The sequence below is a fragment of the Scyliorhinus torazame genome, chromosome 6 (genome assembly GCF_047496885.1).
Source record: "Scyliorhinus torazame isolate Kashiwa2021f chromosome 6, sScyTor2.1, whole genome shotgun sequence".
NCBI lineage: Eukaryota > Metazoa > Chordata > Chondrichthyes > Carcharhiniformes > Scyliorhinidae > Scyliorhinus > Scyliorhinus torazame.
In genome coordinates this window covers 286,734,406-286,747,494 of record NC_092712.1, presented here as the reverse complement: position 1 = coordinate 286,747,494, position 13,089 = coordinate 286,734,406, and the positions used below count along the sequence as shown (strand labels likewise).

At 48.6% G+C, this 13,089-nt stretch overlaps 1 protein-coding gene and 1 long non-coding RNA gene across 3 annotated transcripts in view; one reads left to right on the top strand and one right to left on the bottom strand.

Annotated features, from left to right (window-relative positions):
• Nucleotides 1–8,421, bottom strand: part of LOC140425479 (uncharacterized) — a 40,238-nt gene extending 31,817 nt beyond the window's left edge. The window contains exon 1 of the long non-coding RNA XR_011947876.1: nt 8,187–8,421. This is a non-coding gene — a long non-coding RNA (uncharacterized lncRNA). The remainder of the gene's footprint in view (nt 1–8,186) is intronic.
• The window catches only part of LOC140425478 (genetic suppressor element 1-like), a 386,277-nt gene that overhangs the window by 134,196 nt on the left and 238,992 nt on the right, over nt 1–13,089 (top strand). The window contains exon 1 of one of the 2 annotated variants that reach the window (XM_072509793.1): nt 6,809–7,138. The exons of the other annotated variant lie outside the window; for it this stretch is intronic. Within the exon in view, the coding sequence (XP_072365894.1) occupies nt 7,102–7,138 (37 nt within the window). The 5' untranslated portion in view covers nt 6,809–7,101. Of the gene's footprint in view, nt 1–6,808; nt 7,139–13,089 lie in introns of those variants that run through there. 2 annotated transcript variants of the gene reach the window in all.

Genomic DNA, 13,089 nt, shown 5'->3' with positions numbered 1-13,089 from the left:
CCAGGTGGCCAGGAGCTGGGGGGCCCTGCATAGACTTAATTGCACGAGGCTGGTGGAGCAAATGGAGGAGGAGTTTAAGAGGTGGGACGCGTTGCCGCTGTCCCTGGCGGGTAGGGTGCAGTCAGTCAAGATGACGGTGCTCCCAAAGTTTTTGTTCCTGTTCCAGTGCCTCCCCATTCTTATCCCGAAGGCCTTCTTTAGGTAGGTCAACAGGAGCATAACGGGGGTTGTGTGGGCGCGAGGGACTCCCAGGGTGAGAAGGGTGTTCCTGGAGCGGAGTCGGGATGGGGGGGCTGGTGCTGCCCAACCTCTGTGGGTACTACTGGGTCATCAATGCGGCGTTGGTGCGCAAGTGGGTGATGGAGGGGAAGGGGGCGGCATGGAAGAGGCTGGAGACGACATCTTATGAGGGTACGAGTCTGGAGGAGCTGGCAACAGCGCCGCTGCCGCTCCCTCCAATGATGTATACTCTCAAAATTTGGGGGCAATGGAGGCGGCACAGGGGGGAAGGGGGGGTCTCGGTGTGGACCCCGATACGGGGGAACCACCGGTTTGTCCCAGGGAGAATAGATGGAGGGTTTTCAGGGTGGCACAGGGCAGGGATAAGAAGGTTGGGGGACCTGTTTGTGGATGGGAAGTTCGCGAGCCTGGGTGAGCTGGAGGAGAAGTACGGACTCCCCCTGGGAAACACCTTTAGGTAGAGGACAGGGTGCTCTCGGGGGTGTGGGTTGGAGAGGGGAAGATTTCGGCAACATACCAGGTGATGCAGGAGGAGGAGGAGGCCTCGGTGGAGGAGCTGAAAGGTAAGTGGGAGGAGGAGTTGGGGGAGGAGATCGAGGAGGGGACATGGGCAGATGCCCGAGGGAGGGTGAACTCTTCCTCTTCGAGCCGGAGGCTCAGCCTCATACAGTTTAAGGTGCTGCACAGGGCACACATGACCGGGACAAGGATGAGCCGTTTTTTTGGGGGTGAGGACAGGTATGTTAGGTGCTCAGGGAGCCCAGCAAACCCATATGTTCTGGGCATGCCCAGCGCTGGAGGAATTTTGGAAGGGCGTAGCAAGGACGGTGTTGAGGGTGGTAGGATCCAGGGTCAAACCAGGCTGGGGGCTCACAATATTTGGGGTTGCAGAGGAGCCGGGAGTGCAGAAGGCGAAAGAGGCCGGTATTCTGGCTTTTGCGTCCCTGGTAGGATTCTTTTTCAGTGGAAAGATGCGAGGCCCCCAAGCGTGGAATCCTGGATCAACGATATGGCGGGGTTTATTAAATTGGAGAGGGTGAAATTTGCCTTAAGGGGATACCGGTGCAAGGGTTTTTCAGGCGGTGGTAACCGTTCTTAGACTTCCTGGCAGAACGGTAGACAATGCAGCAGCAGCAACCCGGGGGAGGGGGGGTTCTATTTTATTTTTGTTTGTCTATACTGGGGGATCTGAGGGGGTGTATATATTTGCTATGTGTTTAGGCGGGTGTTAATTCATTATTAATGTATAGGGGGGAGGGGGGCTCTGGGCTGTTTTATTTTGTTTTGTATATAATTCTATTGGGTTCCTTTTACATTTTGTTGTTGATATTTTGTGAAAACCTTAATAAAAAATTTTTTTTAAAAAAGGATGTAGGCAGGAAACGGGTAATTATAGGCCAGTTAGCTTAAGTGCATGAGTCGCAAAAGGTCGTTTTAGAAGTGCAACAGGTGATTAAGAAGGCAAATGGAGTTCTGTCCTTCATTGCTAGAGGAATGGAGTTTAAGACAAGGGAGGTTATGCTGCAACTGTATAAGATGTTAGTGAGGCCACACCTGGAGTATTGTGTTCAGTTTTGGTCTCCTTACCTGAGAAAGGACGTACTGGCGCTGGAGGGTGTGCAGAGGAGATTCTCTAGGTTAGTCCCAGAGTTGACGGGTTGGATTACGAGGAGAGGTTGAGTAGACTGGGACTGTATTCGTTGGAATTTAGAAGGATGCGGGGGGATCTTATAGAAACATATAAAATTATGAAGGGAATAGATAGGATAAATGCGGGGAGGTTGTTTCCACTGGCGGGTGAAATCAGAACTAGGGGGCATAGCCTCAAAATAAGGGGAAGTAGATTTAGGACTGAGCTTAGGAGTTACTTCTTCACCCAAAGGGTTTGTGAATCTATGGAATTCCCTGCCCAGTGAAGCAGTTGAGGCTCCTTCATTAAATGTTTTCAAGATGAAGATAGATAGTTTTTTGAAGAATAAAGGAATAAAGGGTTATGGTGTTCGGGCGGGAAAGTAGAGCTGAGTCCACAAAATATCAGCCATGATCTCATTGAATGGCGGAGCAGGCTCGAAGGGCCAGATGGCCTACTCCTGCTCCTTGCTCTTATGTTCTTATTTTGAAGGCCACTCGCAGCCGGTATTGTGACAAGCCGGCTGCTGCAGCTGCTGCAGCTGTTGCGCACAAATTTGCGCAATAGGGAGCGCTGCGACGGATGGCTCTGCCACTCTCCCGACACCAAGATGATTGAATGGCACAGCAGACTCTAATTCTGGCCTCTAGTGCACCCCCAATTTTAATCGCTCCACCATTGGTGGCCACATCTTCAGTTGCCTCAGTCCTGAGCTCTAGAATGTCCTCCCTAACCTTCCTCTGCCTCTCTACCACCCTTTCCTCCTTTGAGGCACGCTGAGAACATACCTCTTTTTTTAAAGAAAATATTTTATTGGGGCATTTATAATTTTTTTTAATTTAAAATAATTTTTATTAAAGTTTTTCATAAAATATCAATAACAAAATGAGAAAGAAAAAAGGACCCAACAGGGGTAAGTACAAAACACAATCTAAAAAAGCAACCCCCCAAACCCCTCCCCCCCGTACCTAAATAATAAATTATCATTAACACCCCGACTTAACACAACAGGTGTATACACCCCCTCAGACCCTCCAGTGTAAATAACATAAACAAAAATAAAGTAAACCCCCCCCGAGCTGCTGCTGTCATTGACCAATGTCTAGCGTTCTCCAGAAAGTCTAAGAACGGTTGCCACCACCTAAAGAACCCTTGTACCGACCCTCTCAAGGCGAATTTCACCCTCTCCAATTTAATGAACCCTGCCATATCGCTGATCCAGGATTCCACACTTGGGGGCCTCGTATCTTTCCACTGAAGGAGAATCCTCCGCCGGGCTACCAGGGACGCAAAGGCCAGAATTCCAGCCTCTTTTGCCTCCTGCACTCCCGGCTCCTCTGCCACCCCAAATATTGCGAGCCCCCAGCCCGGTTTGACCCTGGATCCTACCATCCTCGACACCGTCCTCGCTACGCCCTTCCAAAATTACTCCAGCGCTGGGCATGCCCAGAACATATGGGTCTGATTTGCTGGGCTCCCTGAGCACCTAACACACCTGTCCTCACCCCCAAAGAACCTGCTCATCCTTGTCCCGGTCATATGTGCCCTGTGCAGCACCTTAAACTGTATGAGGCTGAGCCTCGTGCATGAAGAGGAAGAGTTCACCCTCCCTAGGGCATCTGACCACATCCCCTCTTCGATCTCCTCTCCCAACTCCTCCTCCCACTTACCTTTCAACTCCACCACCGAGGCCTCCTCCTCCTCCTGCATCACCTGGTAAGTTTCCGAGATCTTCCCCAATCCCACCCATCCCCTCCGAGAGCACCCTGTCCTGTACTGTGTGTGGCAGTAGCCGTGGGAATTCCACCACCTGCCGTCTGGCAAACGCCCTGACCTGTAAGTACCTGAAGGTGTTCCTCGGGGGGGAGCCCGTACTTCTCCTCCAGCTCACCCAAGCTCGCGAACTTCCCGTCCCCTAACTTTCGTATGCCTGCCCTGTGCCACCCCCGAAAACCCTCCACCTTTTCTTCCTGGGGCGAACCGGTGGTTCCCCCGTAATGGGGTCCACGCCGAGGCCCTAACTTCCCCTCTATGCCGCCTCCACTGCCCCCACATTTTGAGGGCCGCCACCACCACCGGGCTCATGGTATACCTCCTTGGAGGGAGCGGCAGCGGCGCCGTTGCCAGCGCCCCCATGGCATTTATAATTTTAAACATCAAATTTCGACAAAAATAAAAACACAATATAACCAACAAACCCCGCGGGCACAAACCCCAGCCAACATGACTTACAGAAACAGTGCCACCTTCCCCAACCACTATCCTATCCTTACTCATCTCTCAAGAACATACCTCTTTAACAAACTTTTGGTCATCTCTTCTACTATCTGCTGATGTGGTTGGTGTCTTTCTTTGTTTTATAATACTCCTGTGAAGTGTTTTGGACCATTTAATTATGCCAAAGCTGTTATATTAGGGATACAAAAGCAAATTGTAGCGGATGCTGGAAATAAAACCAGAAAATGCTGGATAAACTCAGCAGGTCTGGCAGCATCTGTAGAGAGAAACAGGGTTCATATTTTGTGTCCAGTGTAACTCAAATAATATTGACTCAAAACGTTAACTCCGTTTCTCTCTACACAGATGCAGCCAGACCTGCTGAGTTTTTCCAGCATTTTCTGTTTTTACTCAAAAGTTTTTGAAGCATGTGACCTGCATTAATTCACATTTGAAATATTTGAGCTAATTGGACGACTACTGAGTTGAATTAGCAAAAAGGGACGTTTTCATGTACTCAAAATTGTTATTTTTTAAAAGTCTGTTTTCACCTTTGGGGTATTTTTGGCGGATTAAATCAAAACAGATTTAGCAGCCTTGAATTACTAGATCTGAAATACAGCGACGCATGCGAAGGCCATCCACACGAAAAAAAACTGCAGGAGTGAGCAAACGCTTAATAACGTCTTTTTAAAAAACACAGGGACAAAAGCGACCTTCAGTGAAGCCTGTAGATGAAGTCATGATCTGGGACAATCGTGGCGGGCAGGGGTGGGGGGGGGGGGGGGGTGTCACGCATCAGTTGCCACTGTTTTTTCTTACTCGAAGACTTCTTCACTGTAGGATCCGAGGGTTATTAGAGACCTGGACATCTGCCCAGTGTTTCCTTCACGGTTTCCTAGGAGTCTGCTGACTCTCCTGCTGTAAATCAAACAGTGCTTTGATTGTACAGGACTCGGTGTCTCCCGGGGCCTCCGAGGGATCACTTCATTACCTGCTCTCTCAGAGTTCTACTTTCACAGGGTCACTGAATCGGGACCTCCTGCAAGCTGGTTGCTTTCTGACCTTTTGAGTCGAGCCTCAAACTCTGGAGGCGAGAGAAAGGGAGGGGGGAAGAGAGAGAGAGAGAGAGTGGTGTGTGTTTGTGTGGAGGCATTGTATATTCCTTTAAAAACTTGGATCCTGACGGAGTTTTCCTGAATTACCCTGATTGGGGGGGAGGGGGAGAGGGGGGGGTTATTGGACAGAGGAGTTGCAAAGCCAAACAGAAGGTGAGGTCTGTGGGGAAGTGTTTGAAGCAGTGAAGGGGCTGAGTGGGTACTGATGCGGGAGGAGCTGCAGACGGATGGCAGTAGAACCACTGTGTGTGTGTATGTACCTCCCCTGGCCCCGCACCGCAGAGGGTAAGGGCCAACCCCGGCTGCTCCAACACACTTGTCACTCTGCCAGCAACACACAGATTGCTGGAGGGGAGGGGGCACAGCCGCGTCTTCCCTCCTGCATCTTGGCCGGCAGGGGTGCTCCAATGTAGTAGTTTGACGTCTCCCAAAGTTTGAAAGTAGAGACCCCCCCCCCCCCCTCAGTATTGACCGGGGTCCCCTCACTCAAACATTAAACCCAGTGACCCTCCTCCCCAATGTGTGTGCACACTGCCGCTTGACTTTCTCACACCATTGGGCTGCTTCTTGTTTGTGTTTGTTCTGTGTGTGTGGTGTTGTCTGTGTGCGGGGAGGGGGGGGGGGGTGCTGTGTGTGTGGGGGTGGAGGGTGCTCTGTGTGTGTGGGGGGGGGGGGTGCTGTGTGTGTCGGGAGGCTGTGTGTGTGTGTGGGGGGGGGGCTGTGTGTGTGGGGGGGCTGTGTGTGTGGGGGGGTCAGTGTGTGTGTGGGAGCTGTGTGTGTGTGGAGGGGTGCTGTGTGTGTGTGTGGGGGGGGCTGCGTGTGTGTGTGTGGGGGTGGGGCTGTGTGTGTGTGGGGAGGGGACTGTGTGTGTGTGGGGGGGGGGGTGCCGCGGGTGCTGTGTGTGTGTGGGGCGGGGTGATGTGTGGGGGGGGGTTGTGTGTGTGTATGGGGGGGTGCTGTGTGTGTGTGTGGGAGGGTTGTGTGTGTGGGTGGGGTGCTGTGTGCGTATGGGGGGTGCTGTGTGTGCATGTGTGTGGAGGTTGTGCTGTGCATGTCGGTGCTGTGTGTATGTGGGGGGGGCGGGGGTCTCTGTGTGTGTGTATGTTTGTGGGGGGGTTGTGTGTGTGTATGGGTGTGTGTGTGTGTGTGCTGTATGTGTCGGTGCTGTGTGTGTATGGGGGTGTGCTGTGTGTGTCGGTGCTGTGTGTGTGTGGGGGGCGGGGGTCGGTGTGTGTATATGGGGGGGTGCTGTATGTGTCGGTGCTGTGTGTGTATGGGGGTGTGCTGTATGTGTCGGTGCTGTGTGTGTATGGGGGTGTGCTGTGTGTGTCGGTGCTGTGTGTGTATGGGGGTGTGCTGTATGTGTCGGTGCTGTGTGTGTATGGGGGTGTGCTGTGTGTGTCGGTGCTGGGTGTGTGTGGGGGGGCGGGGGTCTGTGTGTGTGTGTATATGGGGGTGTGTGTGCTGTCTGTGCCGGTGCTGTGTGTGTGTGGGGGGGCGGGGGTCTGTGTGTGTGTGTATATGGGGGGGGGGGGGGGTGTGCTGTATGTGCCGGTGCTGTGTGTGTGTGTGTGTGTGTGTGGGGGGGGGGGGGGGGGGGGGGCCTGTGTATGTGCGTGTGTCGGGGATCTCCAGCTGACTTGAGAGGGCGGCAGCAGCCATTCCCCTCATTGGTTCTGCACCTTTGCAAGCGGAATGTGTGTGTGAGCCAGCAGCCGCTCTTTCGCTCAGGAACCCCCCCTCCTCCCCTCACCGCTGCTTTGTTCGTAAAATTACCAAGTTTCCCTCCCTCCCCCATCCCATCTCTGCAATTTATTTATTTTTTTAAAAGGATCTCCCTTCGGGTGTTATTTCCCCCCCCCTTTCACCATGACAAGGATGTGCTGAGAGAGGAACATGTTCGGGTTAAAACCTTCGATGTACTTCTTCCCAGGTAACGCGAATTTCACTTTCTTCACCGCGGGCTCGCTGATTTGAGCGGAGCCTTTTCCTCCTCGTTATAAGAATAAAAATAATCGCGTTAAGCCGCCGATCGCGCGCGTGTATCGACCCGTGTTGAATGGGACCGCGTCCGAACAAGTAATTTTGCAATGGATGTGGCAGTAATGTTAAAACTCGCCGTTCCCTGGCTCGGGGTTTTGTTTTTTAAGAGCGGCAGATTGTGGTGCACAATAGAGGATAGAGGACAACACTTGCGGAGGAAGGAGAGGGGTTTTGGCGGGCGGGGAGTCAGTCAGACCAATCCCAAGTGGTTAGAAAGGTGACTGGTTGTCCGTGTGTCAGGTCACTTTACCCCGGCGCTCCTCTTCAGCAACTTGCGCGCTTCTCTTCAAAGGTTCCTCGTCCGCGCCCCTTTCCTCCACTGCCTGGTCAAACTGGTGTGTTGTGTGTGTGCTTATGACCGGTGTCAAAATGGTCACAGCTGTGCATGGCTGAGGCGCTTAAAGGCGCGACTGACTGTCTGTAACACCGCCTCACATGGGTAACTCCAGCTCTGCTGAGGGTAAGGTTACCCCACGGCCACCACCACCAGCGATTATATTGTGGAAAAACCGGCGATAAAGGGCAGATATTTCTGCAGACAATTTGCATCGGAGCATTCATTTCCAATGTCAAGCCCTTTCTCTATTTAATAGTGCCCCCCTCCCCTTCGCTCTTCCACCCCGCATCCGAGAGATTGTCAAAAGCGGATTCGTGCATTACTTTAAACTGCGCGGAGCGCGTACATGTGTAGCCCAGGAAAGTGGGAGCTTTCCCTCCGGAGATCCGAACCTGCCCCATGTCTGGACTACGTTTGGATGGGTTGTTCTTGTGGTCAGGATGTGTCTCAGTCGTGGCGCAGACGTTGTACAAATCCCCTCTGGCGGGGTCGGCGGGGGTACGGATGTGTTAAAAGAGACTCGCATGTTTGTCCGATTCTTCCTTGCCTGCTGAAGTTGGCTGCTGGCAATGGAATGAGCTGAGAAGCCGGCCGCCCTCACCTGAATTGGCGATTTGAACTGGCTTTCTGCACAGTTAGGAGGAGGACCCCCACCAGCGATGATTGAGTTTCCCCTTCTAATTTAAACCATTCATCGATCCTTCAGATGGTCTGTCTTGACTTCGCTGGAACAAGTCAATCTGCTCAAGTGTGAAGGAGGAGATAATATATTCACCAATCTGTTCCCACCTTTGAAAATACACCAGAACTGTCCTTGCACACACACTTAGCTGCATGAAATTGCACTTATTTTGTGCAATCTGGTTAATATAGGTAGAGCACTGTGGTGTATGGTTACCACAGCAACGGTATTTAAAACTGCAATTTAGGAGGGCTTGTATTGTGTGATGGGTCAGAGCATGAACTACTTTCCTGTTGTGCCTAATTAAGAGGTAGAAACCCTTTACTTTTCTCCCATTTTTCTTCTAATGGCTTTTGAGCCTATACATTAGTCATGTGTCAGAGTGGTTGAGCAGAAGGTGCAGCTCCATTAGTAAAGGGCCTCGGAATACAAATCTTGGAAAGTGTGTGGCATTTAAGGTAAAGTCCTGATGTTAAGGGAAAGGGGTAGGCTTTATCTATCCTCCTAATTAAAGTAATACATGAGGCAGGCTGACAAGATGACGCCAAACGCTGTGGAATTACTGTGCGGGGTTGGTGGGGGGGAGAGTGACCTTTGCTTTAGTAACTTAATTAAGAACACACACAAAAGTACACATGCACTTACCATACTCTTCATAGACTTCATTTAGTATGTGGTTGAAAATATATTAACCTCTTGAACCCTGATGGCAACATACTTGCTTCACAGGTTAACACAATTCTATTGCATAATTTCCGAATGTTTTAAGTATGGCACATTTGTGACCCATTGTCTTTCTCTCTCTCTCGTCTTCTCCCCCACATGATTCATTGTAATGTGTAGCCTCTGGTAGAAAGGCAGCATGGTCTCAGACAGGGGCATCTACTCGGACACTCTTCTTCGTGCTGCATGATTGGTTGACAGCAGGTTCTCTTGTAAGGGTGTATGTCAACTGTGTGAGTTCCACCCTGCAGCACAGCCCTCCATCTCGTGGTCCAGTAACCCCGTGGCAAGCTAATGACTTTTATGCAGCAGTTGCAGACTAGCTTGAACTTCAAGCAGCCTCAGGATCTTAGGTATGGGAGACAGACATTTTACTGACTGTACTGCCAGCCAACCTTTGTCAAATACACTGGATTGTTTTGCTCCTTAAAGGGACTAAGTTGGAAACTTTGAGCAAACAGTATTTCAGAGGAACTGGAACAAGGTTGCACCTGTGCTGAAGTGTATGTACTTTCAGCATATGGTAATCCTTACCCAATTATCACATTAAGGAGAAAAAGTTCCCCTGGTGACTCAGTTAGCCCACTACTCAGTGTGAAGCTGAGCCATGAGCACCAGGATGTTTGTTGTATAACAGGTGTGGGAAGCAGATTCATGGATGACAGGTGAGGACAGCTGAGGTACACATGAAGAATAGCCATTTTTCCCAAAGTGGTGGCGGACGGTCAATGCTCATGAGCTAATATCCCAGAGTAAGTGAGTGTAAGCAGAGCAGAGAAGAGCATTGATGTAAAGGAGAGGAATGACCTTGATGAGGATCGGAGAGGAATGACCATCACTCATAGCTAACACTGCTGTTTTAATAGCACGGAAAATGCTTACAATATTGTCGGGAAATTACGTTTCAAACATATTACCATCAATAATATTTATGCAGCATATAACCTATAACCTTCAACATGGAAAAATGTCCTCAGTTGCTTCAAAGGAGCCTTGTCAAACAAGTGTAACACTAAGCCCGTAATGAGGTATTGGGACAGATGACCAGAAATTTGGTGAAACAGATAAGTTTAAAGGAGTGTACTGAAGGAGGAAAGAGAGGTTCAGGGAGGCAATTGCATGGCTTTGAGTATTGGCAGCTGAAGTAAGGCCCCTCAGTAGTAAAACAATTAAAATCATGGATGCTCAAGAGACAAAAATTGGATGCGCACAGGTATCAGAGAGGGCTGTAGAGCCGGAGGAGGTGATCCAGTGTGTAAAGGATAACTTGGCACACATTTTTATGACCTGCAAATTTGTAGTGCAGCTTATATATTTAACATTTTGTCACTGCCTTCTAACAATGAAAGTCACAGGTGTAAGTTTTACTGGATTGTGAATGGTAATGATGATGCCAATATGATTTACAGTAAGTATAAATTAATTTTGGCAGTGGAATATGGGGGTTAAATTCAAGCACTTATAAGGCCTTTTGGGATTTGACGCTTTAGTGTCTCACAATAACCCTGTAATTTATGTTTCTTGATCTGTGAGGCTACCTGACTGCATGATCCATTATGTGCTTATTCAAGTTTGCACAGTGGAGGTCATTTTCAGGAAAGTAGGAGCTTCTGTGTTCACACCACCGACCTCTGCCCTTTGCCCTAAAGTCTGGTTCGATGATTTGCAAGAACCATAGGCAGTGCAAAAATAAATAATGCACTCCTAATAATCCCTGTTTAAGAAAAAAAGGTGAATATCTCTTCAATGAATATAATGAGCATTAAGTAGTTTGAACAGCTATGCATCTTCAGTTTCTACATATTTACTGCACTGCGGAAATCGTACTGCGGCTTTGTCTGACATTTTTTTTCTTCTTATAAATGTAGAGTACCCAATTCATTTTTTCCAATTAAGGGGCAATTTTTAGCGTGTTCAATCCACCTACCTTGCACATCTTTGGGTTGTGGGGGCGAAACCCACGCAAACACGGGGAGAATGTGCAAGCTCCACACGGACAGTGACCCAGAGCCGGGATCGAACCTAGGAACTTGGCGCCGTGAGACTGCAGTGCTAACCCACTGCGCCACCGTGCTGCCCGCCTGACATTAATTTTACAAAAATGTTTCTTTAATATTTCCAGAACTATAGCAGAACCAGAGCATTTCCAGTTCATTATTTCTCCTTACGTTTCTCCATAGGAACCAGATTTTACCCTATTGCATATCACTTCTTTATTGTTACTGTACTGCTTCCAGTGTATTTCCACCATTCGCTTACATGTTACTCATTAAATTTGGACCCCCCCCGCCCAATTCATTTTCTTTCCACTTTCCATTGTGCATTCATCATCTGCCTGCTTGTCTGTGCATCAGGACTGTTCAACTCAATTCATTTTCTCCTCATCTCTTGTCCATTGGGAATCTAGTTTCTCCACTACCTGATTTCCCCATCTGCTTTGTGAATTAGAACTGTTGGTTTGAAAGCAGCGTGAAGAATGATTGAAGCCACCGTGGCTGAAAGGGGTATGAGTGACATTGTGATAAATTAAGAAGTTCTGTTTAAGGAATGCCAAGCTTGGACTTTTGAAGTTTGTAGGTAGAAAGGTGATAAGAAATGATGCACATTTAAGGCCCCGGCATAAATAAGCTGGAGTGGGAGTTGGTGTTGAGAGTCTTGAATTTGAACAAGGATAGATGAAAATGGTTACTCACATGGGACGACACATTTGGAACTTTAGAAGATTAACAGAAGACATTTCAGAGTTGTATTGACCATGGTGGTATTGGTAATAAAGAGGAGTAAGAAAGGTTCACAGAGAGAGGGATATTCACATAGAATCCCTACAGTGCAGAGGGAGACCGTTCGATCCATCAAATCTGCACCGATCCTCCGAAAGAGCACCCTACCCACTCCCCAGCCCCACCCCACAACCCCACCCAAACGTTGGACACTAAGGGGTAATTTAGACTGCCCAATGCACCTAACCTGCACATCTTTCGACTGTGAGGAAACCGGATCACCTGGAGGAAACTCACGCAGACACTGGGAGAACGTGCAAACTCCTCACAGACAGTCACCCAAGATCGGAATTGAACGCGGAATTGAGTCCTTGGTGCTGTGAGGCAGCAGTGCCAACCACTGTGTCACTCTCTCTTGTGAACAAGAGAGAGGTAGAAAGAATCATCAATCCAACAAGGTGTTTTTTCTTTTTGTGAATGTTTTTCCTAGGAGTACAGAACATCCCAGCTATGACCACAATATCCAAATCCTGAGGCATCTTGGACATGAACAGAGTTGAGAGAAAAATAAGTGTTTTGAATGAAACAGGAGATCTGGCTGTTCCTAATTTTCCACATGCCAACCCACTTTTTGTTTGCACTGAGGCTGTACTATTCCTAGTTATTTCCCATTACCTCTCCTTGCACCTGAGGATATATCACGCCTATTCATTTTCTTCCACATGTAGTTGTAAATTCAACCTTTGAAACTATTTACACTTTGTGTTGGAAACTGTAGGAACATAAAAAAGTATAAGATGAGAAAGGATTGTACAATGTTTCCACACCCCAATATCTCCTTTGATATTCCCAACATTACTTGCTGTCACTGACGCCCAGGATTTTCAATTTCACACCCTCATCTTTGTGAAGTATGCAATCTAGCCAGTCTGCCTCTCTTCCCCTTTCTAAGCTTCAGATATGTCCCCTGATTGTAGAGCTGGTGACAACGTGAACATATTGTCGAGGTTCAATTAGACTGTTCCCTTAGGTACCTTGAACATTAAAATATCATCAAGCAAATAAACCACTGTGTCTTTTGTTTATATTGCCATCGATTCAACATAAAAAAGAGGCAATTCTAATTTACGAACAAGTTATGCAGTAAGATCTTCAACAGTCTGTCTAACCTCAGAGTCAGTGGCAGATAGTAATGCTTTATGGTCCAAAGTAAAGAAAGTTTAGCACTTTAAAGCAGTAATATTTTGATACAATTTGAAGATAAATTATTTTCAGTGCTTTTGAGCTGAGTCGTTCATGGAAAAGGCATTCGTTTTTATTTTTCTTGTCAGTGGAAATAAGAGGAGTACTGTTGCGGGCAAAATGTGGTTGTGGCCCCT